This window comes from Doryrhamphus excisus, linkage group LG4, assembly GCF_037039965.1.
Source record: "Doryrhamphus excisus strain RoL-2023G ecotype Guam linkage group LG4, RoL_Dexc_Guam_v1.1, whole genome shotgun sequence".
In the NCBI taxonomy this organism is placed as follows: Eukaryota; Metazoa; Chordata; class Actinopteri; order Syngnathiformes; family Syngnathidae; genus Doryrhamphus; species Doryrhamphus excisus.
In genome coordinates, this window is record NC_136360.1 from 855067 (window position 1) to 870248 (window position 15182).

The 15182-nt window shown below is 40.7% G+C and overlaps 1 protein-coding gene across 4 annotated transcripts; it reads right to left on the reverse strand.

Moving 5' to 3' along the window:
• Positions 1–1630: 1630 nt before the first annotated feature.
• ushbp1 (Usher syndrome 1C binding protein 1) lies at positions 1631–14352 on the reverse strand. Of its 4 annotated transcripts, none has more exons than XM_078789947.1 (14): positions 14252–14352; positions 11113–11297; positions 10911–11044; positions 10668–10831; positions 9304–9465; positions 9003–9214; positions 7736–7876; positions 7560–7648; positions 7339–7471; positions 7039–7267; positions 5694–5849; positions 4263–4360; positions 3982–4104; positions 1631–2430 (listed from the first exon to the last, which is right to left on the reverse strand). In XM_078789947.1, the coding sequence occupies exons 1-14, from the start codon at positions 14255–14257 to the stop codon at positions 2265–2267; spliced, it is 1998 nt and encodes a 665-aa protein (XP_078646073.1). In that variant the 5' UTR covers positions 14258–14352; the 3' UTR covers positions 1631–2264. The 4 variants fall into 4 exon arrangements, with proteins under 4 accessions (XP_078646073.1, XP_057928321.2, XP_078646074.1 ...); XM_058072338.2 differs by having other exon boundaries at positions 5694–5852; XM_078789948.1 differs by having other exon boundaries at positions 5694–5852; positions 11113–11338; positions 14252–14342.
• Between the last annotated feature and the right edge of the window lie 830 nt (positions 14353–15182).

Sequence of the window (15182 nt, forward strand, 5' to 3'; positions counted from 1 at the left end):
AATAAAAATAAAAATAAAAATAAAAATAAAAATAAAAATAAAAATAAAAATAAAAATAAATAAAAATAAAAATAAAAATAAAAATAAAAATAAAAATAAAAATAAAAATAAAAATAAAAATAAAAATAAAAATAAAAATAAAAATAAAAATAAAAATAAATTTGGAAAGCAGGAAGTGAACAAATATAACAGTTACTTTAATAAGCTTTGCTTCTTCCTACTCCTTTTGGACATGTGGAACTGAACTGATTATGTGATGCATTCAATTGTAATCTGATGCATGATGTATGGTGGTAACCTCTGCTTGACTCTTCTTCTATCAAAGAGGAAGCATCGTGTGGAACATCTTGCATCTCAATCAATTAGAATATCGTTTCATAGTTCATAGATTTCAGGACTTCAATTCAGGCGAAGAGGCCATTAAAGTCTCAGGAAGTGATATAAAATATTGTATATGTTGACGTTAAGTAGACTTTGAAGATATTTGGGATGCAGCTGCACTTCACATGCACCAGTATCAGGTCACAGTGGCTTTTGATGACAACTTTATCTCCACTCTGTGGTGTAAGGATGTGTCACCACTCCAGTCCACTCCATTTCCTGTCAGCAGATGAGGGAACGCCGTGTCGCATGTGAGACACACTTGTGGTCTCGTACCTTTTATGTGGTTTTATGCGGCAGTGATGATGAATGATGAAAATAGTACTTTTACTTGTGTTATTCTACTTTATGGCGGCACGGCGGGCGAGTTATGGACAATTTGGAGTCGCCAATTAACCTAGTAGGAGACCAGGGTTCAATTCCACCCTTGGCCATCTCTGTGTGGAGTTTGCATGTTCTCCCCGTGCATGCGTGGGTTTTCTCCGGGTACTCCGGTTTCCTCCCACATTCCAAAAACATGCTAGGTTAATTGGCCACTCCAAATTGTCCATAGGTATGAATGTGAGTGTGAATGGTTGTTTGTCTATATGTGCCCTGTGATTGGCTGGCAACCAGTGCAGGGTGTACCCTGCCTCTCGCCTGAAGACAGCTGGGATAGGCTCCAGCACCCTCTGCAACATCCTTTGTGAGGATAAGCGTTAGAAAATGAATGAATTAATGAATTTTCCTTGAATTATGGTAATGGTAATGGTAATGGTAATGGTAATTACAATTGAATGCATCACATAATCAGTTCACAGTTCCACATGTCCAAAAGGAGTAGGAAGAAGCAAAGCTTATTAAATCCTACCCCTCCATCTGGTACTTTTACAATGAGTAACTGTTACATTTGTTCACTTCCTGCTTTCCTAATTTTTAAATTAAATTAAATTAAATTAAATTAAATTAAATTAAATTAAATTAAATTAAATTAAATTAAATTAAATTAAATTAAATTAAATTAAATTAAATTAAATTAAATTAAATTAAAAAGTCATGTTGCCAGATTGTATGTTAAAAGTTGAAATACTGAGAAAGCAACTGGCGGGCCGGATTCAAATGCTTAGTGGGCCGCATTTGGCCCCCCGGGCCGTAGTTTGACCACCCCTTGGTGTATGCCATAGTGTGTAAAAGCGCTGAACTGAAGGTTTAATGTTGCCATGAAAATGAAGAAACAAAGCCAATGTTTCAGTACAATATTAGTACAGTATATTGTTGCAATACAATAATGTAGTACATCATCAATAACACTATTGCAGTAGTGTTATTGGTTTATACATAATGGCTACTACCAACACATTTATACGCTGCATGGGAGGGAAAAATTGATATCTGAGCTAACAAGTAGCATTTTTGTCGGGTGACTACGTATATATTTTGTGCATAATGTACAGTATATCTGACATTTTATGGTACTTTGTCAAACAACTAAATGGAGTTGTACTGTAGTAGTACTTGTGTGCGTGTCACTGTTGGTGTAAAACAAGCTTTGGAATTCTGCTCAGTTTATTGGCAAGGTTTTACTGTCTAGTATACAATGTATTTGAAACTGGCCTTGGAGATAATACAGTCGAGTATGCCCTTATAAGGACCTTGGCTGTGTCTCAAATACTTCCATTAGTACACTTATATATGTATACTGTGTGCACTGCGTACTTAGCGTACTTAGTTCTTTGGAATTGTGAATTGTCCCATTCCTTCCGCTACGTAGCCAAGATGGCGACGTGAGTCGGGACCATGCAGGTTGAGAACAGATTATACATTTGAATACTTCAGTGATGTAAAATTATGACTGCATTTTGCCGTACTTCTCAGTACTCACTCAAAGTTTTTTTTTTTTTAGATCACAGTACGGTCTCTTCCCTCCTCCATTCTGAATCCTCCCCAGTTGTCTTTGATGTTCCACTTTGGACGTGCTGACTGTCCATCATGGTCGCCAGTTTCTGCTCCAGCTTCCACATTTGCTCCCGGTACTTCCTGCGAATGTGTCGGTAAGAACTCAAGGCCTTACTGAAATGGAGAACATTCAAGAAGATTCGGCTTTACACATCACTTATGGAACAAATGAACATTATTTGTGCTTCTTTCATATCATGAGTGGCCGACAACATGTGTGATGAAGGAATAATGTCACGTTTTAATCTCATGAGCTCTTGTGACACCATGTAGCATGAGAGGCGTGCTGACTGTCCATCATGGTCGCCAGTTTCTGCTCCGGCTTCCACATTTGCTCCCGGTACTTCCTGCGAATGTGTCGGTAATTTGACTCAAGGCGAAAAAAAAGGCAGAGTGGCCGACAACATGTGTGATGAAGGAATAATGTCACATTTTAATCTCATGAGCTCTTGTGACACCATGTAGCATGAGAGGCGTGCTGACTGTCCATCATGGTCGCCAGTTTCTGCTCCGGCTTCCACATTTGCTCCCGGAACTTCCTGCAAATGTGTCGGTAATTTGACTCAAGGCGAAAAAAAAGGCAGAGTGGCCGACAACATGTGTGATGAAGGAATAATGTCACATTTTAATCTCATGAGCTCTTGTGACACCCCTAACAATAAATCATGTAGCATGAGAGGCGTGCTGACTGTCCATCACGGTCGCCAGTTTCTGCTCTGGCTTCCACATTTGCTCCCGGTGTCGGTAAGAGCTCAAGGCCTTACTGAAAATAGGGGCTCTGATCCGGTCCGGGTTTTTATGGCATGATGAAGGAAAAAAAAAACTAAGATACTGACCTTAGAGTGACTTTAGACGACCTACACCTCGGATGCTACACTACCACCAATGGGTTGAAAAAAGGCAGAGTGGCCGACAACATGTGTGATGAAGGAATTGTGTCAAGTGAGCTCTTGCGCCACTACTGACAATAAATCATGTAGCATGAGATGCGAAATGTCTTGAGACAGAGATTTGAATCTCCACTTCACAAGAAAATAACCAAACGTGAACGTCATTCCGAAGCGGAAGTCTCTAGTCTCCACACAGAATTCCCTCAATCAAGACATAACATCTTGATGAATGTCTTGAACTATTGTGGACCCCCATATTACTGTATATGTAATGAAATAAATAAAATGCACAATAGCGCTTCAAGGTCTAGTGGTTAGCGTGCAGACCTCACAGCTAGGAGACCAGGGTTCAATTCCACCCTCGGCCATCTCTGTGTGGAGTTTGCATGTTCTCCCCGTGCATGCGTGGGTTTTCTCCGGGTACTCCGGTTTCCTCCCACATTCCAAAAACATGCTAGGTTAATTAGCGACTCCAAATTGTCCATAGGTATGAATGTGAGTGTGAATGGTTGTTTGTCTATATGTGCCTTGTGATTGGCTGGCCACCAGTCCAGGGTGTACCCCGCCTCTCTGGCCCGAAGACAGCTGGGATAGGCTCCAGCACCCCCGCGACCCTCATGAGGAAAAAGCGGTAGAAATGAATGAATGAATGAATGAATGAATAGCGCTTCAAGGGGCCACACACTGGGCATTTGGACATCCACAGCTCATTAGCATTAAAGCTGCAGACGTCCAACTTTTCCGAGCTATTTTAACCAGGCTAAAGTTGAAATACCTGTGAGCTTGTGTGAGCCTTGCTACGTGATCATCATTGTCCCTCCTGTTGCCAGCACTGTCAGCGAGGGTTGGGTTGAATGGGTCATAAACTGAAGCCAGTCTCTTCTTTAGGGCTTGCTCCCTAAAAACAAAAATGGGAACCACAGGAATGTACCATTGTTAACTCTTTCCAAAAAGTAATATAACAATGGGGATTCTGCAGAGGTTCCACTTGGAAACAGAGTAGACATGTCTTTGGACTTGTTGACTTGTATGTGTGTGTTTGATGGTCCATCTCACCTCAGAAGAGCGGCTTGCAACTCTTTTAAAATGGGCCTGGTCTTGAGTCCACCCACGTCACCATCGCTGCAGACTTTTGCTGCATTCTCACACAGCCTCTAAAATATTTACAGGAAAAACCTATTGTTTATATTTCACTATGAATTAGCATTATGTTAGCAAAATTATATCCTCACGAGGCTCACGAGAGGTGCTGGAGCCTATTGCAGCTGTTTTCGGGCAAGAGGCGGGGTCTACCCTGGACTGGTGGCCAGCCAATCACAGGGCACATATAGACAAACAACCATTCACACTCACATTCATACCTATGGACAATTTGGAAGTGCCAATTAACCTAGCATGTTTTTGGAATGTGGGAGGAAATTATTATTATTATTATTATTATTATTATTATTATTATTATTATTATTATTATTATTATTATTATTATTATTATTATTATTATTATTATTATTATTATTATTATTATTATTATTATTATTATTATTTAAATATATAATGTCTTGAGACAGAGATTTTAATCCCCACTTCACAAGAAAATAACCAAACATGAACGTCATTTATTATACATGTATATAATAATAATAATAATATAATATTAATAATAATAATAATAATTTTATTCATTTTATTCATTCATTCATTCATTTTCTACCGCTTTTTATTATATTATATTATATTACATTACATTACATTACATTACATTACATTACATTATATTATATTATATTATATTATATTATATTATATTATATTATATTAATATATTAATTATTATTAATTATTATAATTATCATTATTAATATTATAGTACCATAAAATGTCAGATATACTGTACAATTAATAATAATAATTATTATTATTTATTGTTATTGTTGTTTTTATTATTATTATTATTGTTATTTTTATTATTATTATTAATTTATTTAATTTATTTGTTTTGAGAAAACCCACACAAGGGGAGAACATGCAAACTCCACACAGAGATGGCCGAGGGTGGAATTAAACTGGGGGCTCCTAGCTGTGAGGCCTGCGCGCTAACCACTAGTCCCTCGTGCAGCCCAAGATTATACATATTCATAAGTATGTCTACCAATAGCAAATACCCTTACTGTGAATGTGTCCAGGGGTCGGCACTGGGTTCGTTTTTGTCATGAAATATATAAGAAAGCGTTGAAGGGGTGTGTGACATGTAGTACTAATCTGTGCTACGGCCTCCTCAGCCCAACAGAAGACCTTCTTTGACCAAAATATCCCCGTCGGCCTGGAGGGATTCTGCTTTGGTAGATAGATGTATGATTTCCCATGTGGGACGCCCGGATTTGAATCGGGTATGTCACAAAAGACCAACGTCCTGTTCCCTCTTGTACAGTTCACCTTGACTTTGTATCACTTGAAAAAAAAAAAAAAAAAAAAGTCAATGTGTGCTACCTGTTGCTCCATCTTACAGTCCGCCAGCTCATCTCGGAGACTTTCTGGAATACACGCTCCAGATGCTTCTTGGCTCTTTTGGGCCACCAGACTCCATTCCAGGTACCTCAGCTCTTTCTCCTTCAGACGAATGAGGCCACGCAGGTCTGACATCTCCTCCTCGACAACAGCAAAATAGACTTTAGTATACCTTAGCACATCCCAATGTTGACAGGTTGTCTTACATACCCTGTGTAAACCTCAAGGCTCCAATTACAATATGATTTTAGTTTTACTTAGGTTGAAGGACGATCTATTATTATCACATGACCACATCATTTCTTCTGTGCTTCTTCCGGAACAAAAGGCAAATAATAACAAAACTTTAAGTCTTTCGTAATTTTACAGATGCCATTGATATATGCCAAGTTGAACAGTTTGGGTTCCAAGATTGACCCCTGGGGGACTCCGCAAGTAATATTTAAGCTTGCAGATGACCCAGTTCAGAACTAATCCTCTGATTCCGTGTGGGACGCATGGAATTCATTTTCTACCACTTTTTCCTCACGAGGGTTGCGGAGGGTGCTGGAGCCTATCCCAGCTGTCTTCGGGCGAGAGGCGGGGTACACCCTGGACTGGTGGCCGGCCAATCACAGGGCACATATAGACAAACAACCATTCACACTCACATTCATACCTATGGACAATTTGGAGTCGCCAATTAACCTAGCATGTTTTTGAAGACAGCTGGGATAGGCTCCAGCACCACCTCTGACCCTCATTTCAGAAAAAATACATACAACATAGAACAGTAAAATATGGTGGTGGTAGTGTGATGGTCTGGGGCTGTTTTGCTGCTTCGGGACCTGGAAGACTGTAATAAATGGGAACATGAATTCTGAGGGAGAATATGCAGCCATGTGATTGTCCAGGGTGTATGCCGCCTCTCGGTTTGAAGACAGCTGGGATAGGCTCCAGCACCAACTCCGACCCTCATTTCAGAAAAAATACATACAACATAGAATATTAAAATATGGTGGTGGTAGTGTGATGGTCTGGGGCTGGCAACCAGCCCAGGGTGTACCCCGCCTCTCGATTGAAGACAGCTGGGATAGGCTCCAGCACCAACTCCGACCCTCATTTCAGAAAAAATGCATACAACATAGAACAGTAAAATATGGTGGTGGTAGTGTGATGGTCTGGGGCTGGCAACCAGCCCAGGGTGTACCCCGCCTCTCGATTGAAGACAGCTGGGATAGGCTCCAGCACCAACTCCGACCCTCATTTCAGAAAAATACATACAACATAGAACAGTAAAATATGGTGGTGGTAGTGTGATGGTCTGGGGCTGTTTTGCAAGTCTTACCCTGGCTGTGATGAGTTCATGAAACTGAGACGTCTTATCTCTATGTCTTTCTGCAGGCTTGACGTTATCTTTACTCGAGTGTCCACTTCGCAGCCCAGCAGGGGAACCAACATCTGGGTTCACCTCCACTCCTGCATGGAGCTTTGGGAGGAAAATGGCCGCCCTGTTCCTTTTCAGGCGCTCAATTATGTCATGGAGCTCAAGCTCTCGTTCACTGAAGTCAGGAGTCCTGGGGGTTTCCAAATAACAGGATGAAAAATAACGATCTTCTATGTTCCTGTGTGTCCTTCAAAACATCACCTCTGTGCTGTGTGTGTTTCCATCTCCTTGGTGACCTCTGTTGTTGTGAAGGAGGTCGACAATTCCTCACGTGCCAGTTTCCTGTGCTGAACTGACGGAGCGCCAGGCTCCTCCTGCGTGTCATGGATTTCCTCTGAGGTCAAGAAAAAACCAACAGTTGGAGCTGGTGAACGACAAGCACTCGCACCATGCGTACGCACTAAAAGGTGGGATTCAAACACCTGCTGCGTTGGTCTGTGGAGGAATGCTTTGTTGCCTCTGAGCCTCGTAAAGCGACAGGAGCTCGCCGTACGCGTCTTCGCACTCCTCACTGGGAGTCCATGAACACAGCGCAATGTCGTACGGTTCAAGTATGCGGATGACCGACTTTTAACAAGCCTGTTTTTTGTTGGCCTACCAGTATCTGAGAGCCACGTGCATGGTAGAGCAGTCGGACTCCAGCCTCTTCAGTGTAACGCTGATCTGCTCCAATTCTGCCCTCTTTCGCTCCAAAGCGGCAGTGAGACGTTCATTCCTGGCCTTCAGCTTTTCAATGTATCTGGGGAAAGTAAATGAAAGTAAAGTAAAAGTAAAATTAAAAAGTAAAATTTTATTTTATTATTTTTATTTAATTTAATTTAATTTAATTTAATTTAATTTAATTTAATTTAATTTAATTTAATTTAATTTTATTTTATTTTATTTTATTTTATTTTATTTTATTTTATTTTATTTTATTTTATTTTATTTTATTTTATTTTATTTTATTTTATTTTATTTTATTTTATTATTCTTACATCCATTCATTCATTTTCTACCGCTTATCCTTACTAGGGTTGCTGGAGCCTATCCCAGCTGTCTTCGGGTGAGAGGCGGGGTACACCCTGGACTGGAGAACTCGGTTCTCCTAGCTGTGAGGTCTGCGTGCTAACCACTCGACCTCCGTGCAGCCGAGCATATTCATTCATTCATTCATTCATTCATTTTCCACCACTTTTTTCTCACGAGGGTCGCCGGGGGTGCTGGAGCCTATCCCAGCTGTCTTCGGGCAAGGGGCAGGGTACACCCTGGACTGGTGGCCAGCCAATCACAGGGCACATATAGACAAACGACCATTCACACTCACATTCATACCTATGGACAATTTGGAGTCACTAATTAAAATGTGGGTCGCGGTGGGTGCTGGAGCCTATCCCAGGTGTTTTCAGGCAAGAGGTTATTACAGTCTTCCGGGTCCCGAAGCAGCAAAACAGCCCCAGACCATCACACTACCACCACCCTATTTTACTGTTCTATGTTGTATGTATTTTTTTTAAATGAGGGTCAGAGGTGGTGCTGGAGCCTATCCCAGCTGTCTTCGGGCGAGAGAGCGGGGGTACACCCTGGACTGGTGGCCAGCCAATCACAGGGCACATATAGACAAACAACCATTCACACTCACATTCATACCTATGGACAATTTGGAGTGGCTAATTAACCTAGCATGTTTTTGGAATGTGGGAGGAAACCGGAGTACCCGGAGAAAACCCACGCATGCACGGGGAGAACATGCAAACTCCACACAGAGATGGCCGAGGGTGGGATTGAACTCAGGTCTCCTAGCTGTGAGGTCTGCGTGCTAACCACTCGACCGCCTTACAGCTGAGCATATTCATGTGTTATATTATTTTTACAATAAGCCATACCTATTTAGTCGCTCCATCTCAGTCTCCAGGCCAATGGGGTTTGGACAAGAACTGCCCGAGTTAACTAAGCTAAGTGAGCTGTCGGTTCCCGCTCTGGCTGCTCTTCTGAGGAGCAAAGGAGAACATGGAAAGGAAGAGGAGGCCCCGGGAGGACCTGACGATCTGTAAGAAGGAGCGCAAATAGCCGACCTCCAAGCCCTCTGGTGACCAACCTGCCGGATGAGACCAGAAAAACATACAGTAGAAAGAAATACATGGAAAAATGTTTCCCGTCTGGATTCAAAATAATGGCAACATCCACCTTGTTCTTCTCATCTTCCACGTTGCTGATACTGTGTGATCTCTGCAGTTCTTGTAAGGGAGAGGAGTCCAGACCCTGATCTGAAAGTTCATCCTGGAATGTTTCTTTTGCCACATCTGAAGGACAAGAAATCCCAAATTCCTTTTCCATCTCGTCCAAAATCTGCAATCAAGGGACCAAATGATCCATAATGGCTAACAAAGACAAAGAACTTCTTACACTGAATTATTCAGCTGGTGATACTTTATTTTTTATTTTATGGTAATGGTAATGGTTTTATTTCATTTGAACATGCGTCAGATTACAATTGAATGCATCACATAATCAGTTCACAGTTCCACATGTCCAAAAGGAGTAGGAAGAAGCAAAGCTTATTAAATCCTACCCCTCCATCTGGTACTTTTACAATCACTAACTGTTACATTTGTTCACTTCCTGCTTTCCTAATATAGTTTAAATTTTTAAATTTTTAAATTTTTAAATTTTTAAATTTTTTAAATTTTTAAATTTTTAAATTTTTAAATTTTTAAATTTTTAAATTTTTAAATTTGAAAATTTGAAAATTTTTAAATTTTTAAATTTTTAAATTTTTAAATTTTTAAATTTTTAAATTTTTAAATTTTTAAATTTAAAATTTTAAAATTTTTAAATTAAAAAAACTTAAACTTTAAAAAAAATAAGTTTTTTAAATTAATTAATTAATTTATTATTTTATTTTTGTCACGTACCGAAGTACTGGGTGATATGAGCATCCAATGCCATAATGGGTACCATAGTAAGTGTCAATATAGTGATATATATAGCACATCATGACTGGTTCAAGACTCTTCATCCTTGTATTTAGCAAACATCAACTGCTTGTATTGTTTCTTGAATTGGCTCATCGTTGTGCATTGTTTGATTTCCTTACTCAATCCATTCCATAGTTTGATTCCACATACTGAAATGCTATGGCTAGCATAACGTAGTCCTAGCATAGAAGTGTTTCAAATGTACTTCTTCCCTGAGATCATATTTCTCCTCTCTTGTAGAGAAGTATTGGATGACATTTTTAGCTAATTGGTTATTTTTAGCCTTATGTATTATTTTAGCTGTTTGAAGATGAACTATATCAGCAAGTTGAAGTATTTGTGATTTTAGAAATAAGGAGTTAGTATGTTCTCTGTAGGCGGCATTATGAATTATCCTTACTGGCCTTTTTTGCAGTACATTTAGTGAGTGAAGATTGCTTTTATAGTTATTTTATTAATATTATTATTTTTATATATTTATTATTTATATATATATTTTTAATTTATTAAATTGATGTATTTATTAAATTTAATAATTATTAATATTTTAATATTATTTTTACTTCTGTGTACCTTATCAGCCTTGGCCCAGCTGTCCTGAGCTGCTCTCAGATGCTCTTCTGGTCTGTCCCGGTCAGATGATGTAATGGGGGCTGCCCAGGACCTTCTGCAATTGATGGAGTCCTCCACTGCTGTCAGAACCCCTTTGAGTTCTGTCCAGATGACGCCACTGCCCCCTACAGGAAAATGTTTGTAACTGACATTTCTTTTCTGGCCTTTTTTGAAAAAATAAAATAAAAAAATGGTGTCACAAACCTCGACTTGGTAGTGGAGGATTCGATGTGACATAAGAGGAAGTGCTCTTGTCTGGGATGCTTCTCACCAACCTGTGTGAAAGTAGGTCTGGAAACAGAGGACCTGCTGCTGGTGGTTTTACATCACCTGATTGGCTGCAGAGAACCAGTTGGACGTTTAAGCTCTGAAGAGAACATTCCTGACATTATCACTTACGCTATACCTTGGTGCCTTCAGGGACCCCATCTTCTTGTTCACTTCAGCGATGATGCTGAGCAGCGTGCCGACTTCAGCTTCACACTGAGCCAGTTCTGCCGGTGTGGGCTCCGTCTCGGGATAAAGACTCATCAGCTCCTTGTCGCTTCCAGATCCTGCATCCAGACTATTGCATCTGACCAAGCTGAAATCCTGCAAACCCGTGTAAGTTTTTTTGCCGACAGCTGCACTTCCTGTTTATATGTATGTACAGTGAAGAAAATAAGTATTTGAACACCCTGCTATTTTGCTATTTCTCCCACTTAGAAATCATGGAGGGGTCTGAAATTTTCATCGTAGGTGCATGTCCACTGTGAGAGAGATAAACTAAAAAGAAAAATCCAGAAATCACAATGCATGATTTTTTAACAATTTATTTGTGTGATACAGCTGCAAATAAGTATTTGAACACCTGAGAAAATGAATGTTAATATTTGGTACAGTAGCCTTTGTTTGCTATTACAGAGGTCAAACGTTTCCTGTAGTTTTTCACCAGGTTTGCACACACTGCAGGAGGGATCTTGGCCCACTCCTCCACACAGATCTTCTCTAGATCAGTCAGGTTTCTGGGCTGTCGCTGAGAAACACGGAGTTTGAGCTCCCTCCAAAGATTTTCGATTGGGTTCAGGTCTGGAGACTGGCTGGGCCATGCTAGAACCTTGATATGCTTCTTACGGAGCCACTCCTTGGTTTTCCTGGCTGTGTGCTTCGGGTCGTTGTCGTGTTGGAAGACCCAGCCACGACCCATCTTCAATGCTCTGACAGAGGGAAGGAGGTTGTTCCCCAAAATCTCACAATACACGGCCCCAGTCATCCTCTCTTTAATGCAGTGCACTCGTCCTGTCCCATGTGCAGAAAAACACCCCCAAAGCATGATGCTACCACCCCCATGCTTCACAGTAGGGATGGTGTTCTTCGGATTGTACTCTTCATTCTTCTTCCTCCAAACACGCTTATTGGAATTATGACCAAAAAGTTCTATTTTGGTCTCATCTGACCATAAAACTTTCTCCCATGACTCCTCTGTATCATCCAAATGGTCATATGCAAACTTAAGACGGGCCTTGACATGTGCTGGTTTAAGCAGGGGAACCTTTCGTGCCATGCATGATTTCACATCATGACGTCTTAGTGTATTACCTACAGTAACCTTGGAAACGGTGGTCCCAGCTCTTTTCAGGTCATTGACCAAGTCCTGTCGTGTAGTTCTGGGCTGATTCCTCACCTTTCTTAGAATCATTGAGACCCCACGAGGTGATATCTTGCATGGGGCTCCACTCCGATTGAGATTGACCGTCATGTTTAGCTTCTTCCATTTTCTAATGATAGCTCCAACAGTGGACCTTTTTTCACCAAGCTGCTTGGTAATTGCTCCGTAGCCCTTTCCAGCCTTGTGGAGGTGTACAATTTTGTCTCTGGTGTCTTTGGACAGCTCTTTGGTCTTCGCCATGTTACAAGTTAAAGTCTTACTGATTGTATGGGGTGGACAGGTGTCTTTATGCAGCTAACGACCTCAAACAGGTGCATCTGATTCAGGATGATACATGGAGTGCAGGTGGACTTCTAATGGGCAGACTAACAGGTCTTTCAGGGTCAGAATTCTAGATGATACACAGGTGTTCAAATACTTATTTGCAGCTGTATCACACAAATAAATTGTTAAAAAATCATGCATTGTGATTTCTGGATTTTTCTTTTTAGTTTATCTCTCTCACAGTGGACATGCACCTACGATGAAAATTTCAGACCCCTCCATGATTTCTAAGTGGGAGAAATAGCAAAATAGCAGGGTGTTCAAATACTTATTTTCTTCACTGTATGAATTAGTTGTGAGTTAGTTGTGAGTTAAAATGCATTTATTACATCAGATATGTTGTACTGATTGGCGTCTATTGTTTGGAGTGGCGGAAAGGGGGGGGGGGGGGTTGAAACCAAAACATCCTGGATTCAGCTTCCTGCTTTGCAAATATTTGTGCATCCCAACGACCCCATGTTGTTCATTCACATATAGACAAACAACCATTCACACTCACATTCATACCTATGGACAATTTGGAGTCGTTAATTAACCTAGCATGTTTTTGGAATGTTGGGAGGAAACCGGAGTACCCGGAGAAAACCCACGCATGCACGGGGAGAACATGCAAACTCCACACAGAGATGGCCGAGGATGGAATTTTAAACCCGGTCTCCTAGCTGTGAGGTCTGTGCGCTAACCACTCGACCGCCGTGCAGCCGAGCATATTCATTCATTCATTTTCTACCGCTTTTTCCTCACAGGGGTGCTGGAGCCTATCCCAGCTGTTTTCGGGCGAGAGGCGGGGTACACCCTGGACTGGTGGCCAGCCAATCACAGGGCACATATAGACAAACAACCATTCACACTCACATTCATACCTATGGACAATTTGGAGTCGCTAATTAACCTAGCATGTTTTTGGAATGTTGGGAGGAAACCGGAGAAAACCCACGCATGCACGGGGAGAACATGCAAACTCCACACAGAGATGGCCGAGGGTGGAATTTTAAACCCGGTCTCCTAGCCGTGAGGTCTGTGCGCTAACCACTCGACCGCCGTGCAGCCGAGCATATTCATTCATTCATTCATTCATTTTCTACCGCTTTTTCCTCACGAGGGTCGTAGGGGGTGCTGGAGCCTATCCCAGCTGTCTTCGGGCGAGAGGCGGCCCACAATAAAAATTAGGCTAAAAAAAAAAAAAATCATTGCCAGATTGTTCCTATATACAGGTCCTCGTCGTGGCATGAATGTATGTCTTTTTGCAGAAGCTTTCGTTGACATATTTCTCGTTGCAAATGCACCCAGACTGAAAACAATAGACGCACATTCCTGTTCTGCATGACTATTCCAAGCATCCACGGGAGGAAATTCTAAGGTATGCCATTTTTATCAGCGCAAAAACACAATCTAAGAAAGGAATGAAATAAGAAATCTCAAAGCGGTGGTCATAGTAGTGTTATTTATCTCTAACACATGCATTCAGCACATTACCCATTGCACATTTAGTCATGCATCTACATTAGATTCATACAGCATTCATCATCATTCAAGATGGCTTTTTTTAGAAAGACATTGAATCATAACTTACCTCCATACTTGACAGAATGAAGATATTGTAGACACTGCGCTTATTTTTGGATAGTTCAGTGCTCCGCTGCAACAACAGGCCACACAGTCTGTGTGCGTCTGCCAAACGGTGTTTAGAGTGATGAATGAAGTCAGTGGAAAAGTCATCCCCACCCAATTCCTCGTCACTTTGTGTCCTTTCCTGTTTTGTGCACTTTTTACTTTCCGGCATTCTGACTTAGACTGTAAAATGCTGGATGTGTGTATGTACTCTAAGTATTACTGCACACTTATTGCAGATAGAAATGATTTATAATATATAATAAAATAAAATAGGGCTGCACGGTGGTCGAGTGGTTAGCGCGCAGACCTCACAGCTAGGAGACCAGGGTTCAATTCCACCCTCGGCCATCTCTGTGTGGAGTTTGCATGTTCTCCCCGTGCATGCGTGGGTTTTCTCCGGGTACTCCGGTTTCCTCCCACATTCCAAAAACATGCTAGGTTAATTAGCCACTCCAAATTGTCCATAGGTGAAAAATGAATTAATGAATAATATAATAATAATAATAAATACAATAAATAATATAATAATAATAAATACAATAAATAATATAATAATAATAAATACAATAAATATTAATATAATAAAATCATAATATATAATATAATATTATTATATAATAATTTATAATAACTATAATAACTCCAAATTGTCCATAGGTATGAATGTGAGTGTGAATGGTTGTTTGTCTATATGTGCCCTGTGATTGGCCGCCTCTCGTCCAAAGACAGTTGGGATAGGCTCCAGCACCCCCGTGACCCTCGTGAGAAAAAAGCAGGAGAAAATGAATGAATGAATGAATATGCTCGGCTGCACGGCGGTCGAATGGTTAGCGCGCAGACCTCACAGCTAGGAGAACCGAGTTCTCCAGTCCAGGGTGTACCCCGCCTTT

Excerpts from the sequence above, each read along its gene's own strand:
- ushbp1 (XM_058072338.2), bottom strand. Across the intron at positions 7,472-7,559 it reads TCCACAGACCAACGCAGCAG|AGGAAATCCATGACACGCAG; the intron begins GTGTTTGAATCC and ends TCTTGACCTCAG. Across the intron at positions 5,853-7,038 it reads ATGAACTCATCACAGCCAGG|GAGGAGATGTCAGACCTGCG; the intron begins GTAAGACTTGCA and ends GCTGTTGTCGAG.